The 7178-nt window shown below is 38.5% G+C and overlaps 1 protein-coding gene across 1 annotated transcript in view; it reads left to right on the forward strand.

Annotated features, from left to right (window-relative positions):
- The window catches only part of LOC141389569 (dynein beta chain, ciliary-like), a 93927-nt gene extending 88426 nt beyond the window's left edge, over window positions 1–5501 (forward strand). Inside the window, exon 23 of the mRNA XM_073961275.1 lies at window positions 5051–5501. Coding sequence (XP_073817376.1) covers window positions 5051–5150 — 100 coding nt within the window. The 3' untranslated portion in view covers window positions 5151–5501. The remainder of the gene's footprint in view (window positions 1–5050) is intronic.
- Window positions 5502–7178: the final 1677 nt, after the last annotated feature.

The following is a 7178-nucleotide window of genomic DNA, read 5'->3' on the forward strand; positions in this document are numbered from 1 at the left end:
GGCAAAGAGCAGGTAGCTGGCTATAAATAGCTGGCCACGGTTATTATAGAGCTGGCTAAGAGCAGGGGAGCTGGCAAAGAGCAGGTAGCTGGCTATAAATAGATGGCCACGGTTATTATAGAGCTGGCTAAGAGCAGGGGAGCTGGCAAAAAGCAGGTAGCTGGCTATAAATAGCTGGCCACGGTTATTATAGAGCTGGCTAAGAGCAGGTAGCTGGCTATAATTAGCTGGCCACGGTTGTTATAGAGCTGGCAAGAGCAAGGGAGCTGGCAACGAGCAGGTGACTGGCTACAATTAGCTGGCCACAGTAGCTGGCTACTTCGCCTTATACTTCTTTTATACTTCGGAATCTTACTCCATTGTATCCTACCACTTCGGCGGATACGGCCAGGCGGCGCGTATATATATATGCCTATTTAGCGGATTCATCGTTGTACATTTATATGACGTGGCCTAGTCAACGATATCGTTGTATCTTGGTACGTTTAACTAAACTGATGTCGTTGTATATTTCACACGAAATGTTGTCTTTTTGTCTGAAACCTCTTTTGGAGAGGTTCTTTCCTATTTTGACAGAGGACAGGACAGTTAATGTCATCGTACAAATGAGCTTTGCGGTGTTACCAAATTCTGACATAGCTTGAAATACTTTTGAACGTAGGACAAAAAGGTGGTAGATGTCGATTTGCAACTCTTGGGTATTTTCCAGGGTTTGCCGCAGGGTACATATCTGGTCAATGGTGGATTTGCAAGGTCTAAATCTGCATTGGTATGGCCCAATTATTTCGTTGTCTATATTCTTTAGTCGTTCAAACAATATTCAAGCAATAGACTTATGTCCCTATACACTTATGTCCCTATACAAGCAATACACTTATGCCCCTATACAGTCTTATATCCTTTGTGGTGAACACGACACAGGATGCTCAAGTTTTTTATCTTCGGGTACCATTCTTCCTGCCAGATGGTGCTAACCAGCTGATGTATTCACCTTATGAGCGAGTCGTCTCCTGTTTTGAACAGCTCAGCTGGAAAGTCATCGGCTCCTGCTGACTTATTAATCTTTAGCAAGTTTATTGTTGTCTTTATCTCATATTGGACGGGCGGTATACCTGCAATACCTTCTTCTAGGATTGGATCTGCGATACCTTCGTTCTCTCCGCTTGTATTGGATACCAATAGTATGAACAATTCATTTTATATATCCTAAGCACACTGTCTGTACACAGAAAAAAAAATTATCGATTTTCCGGTGATAAAAAAAATTCGATAAAAATATTTGATCACAAAGTAAAAATACAACTGATAAAATATTTCATATATTGACTAACATATTTATCGATTTCTGTATATTGAACCGATAAAATATTTCACATATTGACAAAAATATGTATCAAAATATTCCAAATTTTGTATCAGCACTCAGTGGTTGTTAGAATAGCTACCAATAAACATTGGGGTTATAACTTTTTTGCAATTTTTGCAAATATCAAAAATACCACCGCATAGCCGCGTAGAGCACGAAAAACTTCTATGAATACGGTGCCATTTTTTCTCTTTCGCGAAAAAATTTTTAGGAGGGTTGGCGTTTTTTATTTGGTATGACGACTTCTATTTTGTTTTTCAAAATAGTCAGGTTTAATCCCATAGTCGTTGTTTTAATATTTTATTAAAACAACTTTAACTTATTAGTGGGAAAAAATTGGCGATGTTTAGATCTCGCCACAGATCTTCATCAGTTCCCATGTTTCTTGTTTTTCAACAAGAAACTTTTTTTCCACTAATAAATTAAAGTTGTTTTAATAAAATATTAAAACAACGACTATGGGATTAAGCCTGACTATTTTGAAAAACAAAAAAGAAGTCGTCATCCCAAACAAAAAACGCCAACCCCCCACAATGTGGAATATTTTGATAAATATTTTTGTCAAAATGTGAAATATTTTATCAGTAGTATTTTTACTTTGTGATCAAAAAATTTTATCGAATTTTGTCAAAATGAAAATTTTTTATCGCCGGAAAATCGATAAATTTTTGATAAATCTTTGAATTATTTTATCAAATGGCTAAAATTTTTTTCTGTGTATCTGTTAAAAAAGTTCCTTGCTCGTCTCTACACGAGGATGTGCCTTTACCAAAGCCATCAGTTTGATGTTTCACTCTATGATAGAATTTTCGGACTTCATTCTGGCTCTTGTAAATCTCGATTTTTTCACACTCCCGCTTTTCCATTTATCCATTTTTCCTGCTCAAAATACGTTTCTCCTCTCTCCTTTTCTTCTGATAACTCTCTCCTGCTCTCGTGCATTGCTACTGACTGTAGAGTAGCCATATATGCCGTATTTTTCTCTTCGGTAGCATGTGTTCTCTGGCGGAGGTCTATGGTAACCATGTATGGATTTTGTGTTGTTTGCATGGAGTGGACAATGCTTTGCCACTGCTTTAAGTGGAATATGCTGGCTATCAGTTGTGATTGGGCCAAAGATATTATCCTCTCCAATTTTGGCATTAAAATCGCCTAGAATAATTTTAATGTCATGGGCAGGGCAACGGTCATACGCTTCTTCTAAGCGCTCGTAAAATATATCTTTGATCTGTTCGTTGTTATCTTCAGTGGGAGCACGAGCGCAAATAAAGATTATGTTGAAGAATTTTGCTTTTAATCGAATTGCAGCGAGTCTTTCATTCACTGGGGTGAAGCTGGAGACCAGATGTTTTAATCTCCGACCAAGTACAAATCCGCAACCAAACAAAGGCTTTGTGTCATGGCTATAATGTGCGTCACTTTTAGGTTTTGTTGTGACGCCGTTCCCAATCTATCATATTTCCTGTATGGCAGTAATGTCGGCCTCGTACTTTTCAAGTACATCTGTCAATGCGTAAAATGCACCTTCTCTATAAAGAGTGCGAACATTCCAGGTACAGATTCGCAAAACGTTTGCGAAGTTCGTCTACTTTAGAGGGATTTGTTTTTCTTTTCTTTCGTTTCTAGGAGAGGGTTAATAACCCGGCGCCCAAACCCATGTTTTAACGTTCTTATGGGTGAACGCGCCGCACATGTTAGTTCACTACCTTTAACGGATATTAAAGTCAGCTCCCCAGGTGACACCACGGGAAGATCAGTATCCACTTGAGATAAAAGAGGCACCAACATAAATCCTGGGCATATTTTTTTCTGAGCCAAAACAGGGTAAATATAAAAAATGACCATGAAAACGCTACAAAATCGATTAGCTGTCAATGAGAGTCGTACATAAAATTTCCTGAACGACATTTTTGCAGAACATTTCGAAGCTGAAGACCGTCATCTTATGGTACTTTTATAGCGGTTCTTAAAATAAGGGACGAAAAGGACATTGGAGCAAGCGAGTTAGAAACCAAATTTCTTATGGGTGAACCCGCGGCACATTTTAGCTCACTACCTTTAACGGGTGTTAAAGGCAGCTCCCCAGGTGACACCACGAGAAGATCAGTGTCCACTTGAGATAAAAGAGGCACCAACATAAATCCTGGGCATATTTTTTTCTGAGCCAAGGCAGGACAAATGTTAAAAATGACCATGAAAACGCTACAAAATCGATTAGCTGTCAATGAGAGTCGTACATAAAACTTCCTGAGCGACATTTTTACAGAACATTTCGAAGCTGAAGACCGTCATATTATGGTACTTTTATAGCGGTTCTTAAAATAAGGGACGAAAAGGACATTGAAGCAAGCGAGTAAGAAACCAAATTTTTAACGTTCTTATGGGTGAACGCGCCGCACATGTTAGTTCGCTACCTTTAACGGATATCAAAGGCAGCTCCCCAGGTGAAACCACGGGAAGATCAGTGCCCACTTGAGATATAAGACATAACATAAATCCTGGGCAAAACAAGGCAAATGTAAAAAATTACCATGAAAACGCAACAAAATCGATTAGCTGTCAATGAGAGTCGTACATAAAATTTCCTGAGCGATATTTTTTGCAGAACATTTCGAAGCTGTGGTACTTTTACCCAGCAAAAATCCTCATTACAAACCTCCTTTCCCACCCATTATTTTAACAAAGGCATGTCGCGCGAAATATCTGGTTATTTTGTAACCACTAAAAAGATTTTTCGCTAATTTCAGATGCTTTACAGGGTCTTTAGCAGAAACATCATCACGTCATAACTCGGAAGTTCGACTCACGGCGAATCTGTCCTTCGGGATTCGAAAAGTAGATTTTTATTGGTCCACGAATTTCCATGCTTTCCGATTTTTTATATGACAAGTTTTGATATAAAACCCAGTGTTGACAAATCGGTATAAAAAGTCAATTTTCATTCGATAAAAAATCAATTTTCGTCAGTTTCAGTTTCAGTTCAATTTTAGTTAACTTAAAATTCGGAAGATCGAAAAGTGACTTTTGACTTCGATAACGTGTGCCTAAGTAGAGAGTTCGTGGTTATGTGTAATCAATCTTTTGGTAATTATTGAAACAAATCTATGAACCCTTACGAAATCGTCCATTGAACCCTCACACATTCATTGATGATGGACACAGTTATTTATTTCAAAAAACAACACCATGAAAAGAGATTTTAGTTCAATTTTATCCTAGTCGAGACAATTTAAATTTAAGCTTTATAACAAAAAAAAAAAAAAACATCAGAAAAAATATATTTTGTTTCTATTTTCTTTATTCATCAAAAGCAAAAATGGTGTCATCCGCCGATTCATTCTATTGTCTATGTGTGTGAGAAAATTTTGAATGATTGGCCATTTGGCAAAAGCACTTTCCAGTCCATTATTATTTTGTAGGGATTGTTTTTCTTTTTTTTTATCAACTCGTCCCATCTGATGTAAATCTCCAAAAAAATACAACAATTTGGGTTTTGTTTCCCAGCCGATGACTGGCTGGTTGGCTGACTGGCGAGCTGTGCTAAAATCTGTTGAGATTTAGTTTCATTCTTTGTGTAATTTTCCCCCAAATTTCCCTTTTTTGTGATTTTACTTTTGACTGTCTAATGCCTTCTTGCATTTACTTTTCTGTTTTATTTTATTTTTTTTTCTTTATCCATTTCAGACAACGTGGTCCCACTTATGTTTGGACATTTAATTTGAAGACCAAGGAAAAGGCTGGCAAATGGACATTGGCGGGTGTTTGTCTGCTGTTACAAATTTAAAATGTTTACTCAGCAGCATTTGTACAACAACATGAATCCCAGAACATCAGAATCCATTATCAACACGATGAAAGAAGAACAAAAAAAAAATTGGACACACGTGTACACAAACACACCCACATACATTTTTATTTCAACTTCTATAAATGCTTAGTGGCTGAGTTCTTATGATGTTGTCAGCAGCGAGCAAAGACTCTAACAACATTCTTATATTTCTTATCAGTTTAGAAGCCAGGAATGAATGAATAGAAAACAAGAACACGTAACAATCGGTTCACACCCACACATAAACAAATGCCGTAATGTTTTATCATTTCTTTAACATGTCAAAAATAAAATCGTTAAAAAAAATAATTGTTGTTGCTTTTTCATTCCGACATCGTTTGTAGACGAGGATTTCTGAGAAATTAGGAGCTGCTTTTGCAGAATCCAATGTCTGAATGAACGAGTAATGAAAAGATTTATGGCAAATGATTAGTCATCAATTTTGCAATTTTTAGATAATTTTTTTTTTTGTGCACAATGAAAGGTAGTGCCTAATACATACAGGCCCTACATGTAATTCGGGGTATACATATTTATTAAAGATGTGAGAATTTTCTTCATGTGTGTGATGGAGCGAAAATATATACATGTGTTACGCTCTGCTATATTGGACCAGGGAAGAACGAAGTGGGTAGTATTCAACTATAGGTTTGATGTCTTGTATTGTCATATCCACATAAGACGAGGATAATGTCATCCAATGACCCGCCAGTGTGAATGTTAACTAATGTCTCACACATAACACGAACTGTTCCGCCAACGTAGCAGGTTGTTGCACACAATAACACGAACGGAATAGCCATTTGGGTTCCAACTTTGTACACCAGATGAACTGGCCTTATCACTGTGACTACGATCTCACATTGAACGGAAGCAACCCTATCAATTGGTATGGGAGACAGAGGAAGTTCGGGTAACGTAGGGGACTACTTATCACTGTGACCACGATTTCACATTTAACAGAAGCAACCCTCTCAATTTTGGGTGACGTAGGGGATGAGAGATATCAAGGAACGGTCCCGACCGGCTTTAACATGGCAAATTCCAGGATTTATCTAGGTCCCTCTTTCATCTCAAGTGGACACTGACCTCCCCGTGGTGTCACCTGGGGTAGCTGCCTTTAACACCCGTTAAAGGTAGTAATCTAAAATGTGCCGCGCGTTCACCGATAAGAACGTTAAAATCTTGAGATTTTGTAACCCTCCCCTAGAAAACCCTCAAAAGTTGACGACCCCGCAAACGTTTTAAGGACCATGATCTGCGAAAAAGAATATTCCACTCAACTAGCCCAATTGCTTAATCAAAGCACTCATCATCCCTATAACATATCAGCGCAATGGCAAAGTATTGCCCACTTCATGCAAACAGCCGCAAAATCCATACTTGGATACCAGAGACCTCACCAAAGAATACATGGTATGATCAGGAGTGTCGTGCTGCTACCGAAGAGAAAAATGCGGCATATAGGCCTACTTTACAATCGGTAGCAACGCGTAGCGCACGAGAGAGGTATCGGGAGAAAAGGAGAGAGGAGAAACGTCTTTTCCGCAGGAAAAAGAGGGAGATGGAAAAGCGGGAGTGTGAAAAAAATCGGAATGTACAGGAACCAGAATGAAGTCCGAAAATTCTATCAAAGAGTCAAGCATCAAACTGATGGCTTTGGTACAGGAATATCCTCCTGTAGAGACCAGCAAGGTAATTTGGTAACTGATACAGATAGTGTGCTCAGGATATGGAAATAAATGTTTCAAAACTGTTGGTATCCAATAGCAGCGAAGACGATGAAGATACCACAGACCCAATCCTAGAGGATGGTATTGAATGTAAACCGCCCAGGCAAGGTGAGGTAAAGACAGCAATAAATCGGCTAAAGAATAATTAGGCAGAAGGAGCCGATGGCTTACCAGCAGAGCTATTCAAAACCGGAGGCGATACGCTGATAAGGTGTATTCATCAGCTAGTTAGCACCATCTGGCAGGAAGA

This window comes from Musca autumnalis, unplaced genomic scaffold (genome assembly GCF_047663935.1).
Source record: "Musca autumnalis isolate F117 unplaced genomic scaffold, ASM4766393v1 scaffold_1, whole genome shotgun sequence".
NCBI classification, from domain to species: domain Eukaryota; kingdom Metazoa; phylum Arthropoda; class Insecta; order Diptera; family Muscidae; genus Musca; species Musca autumnalis.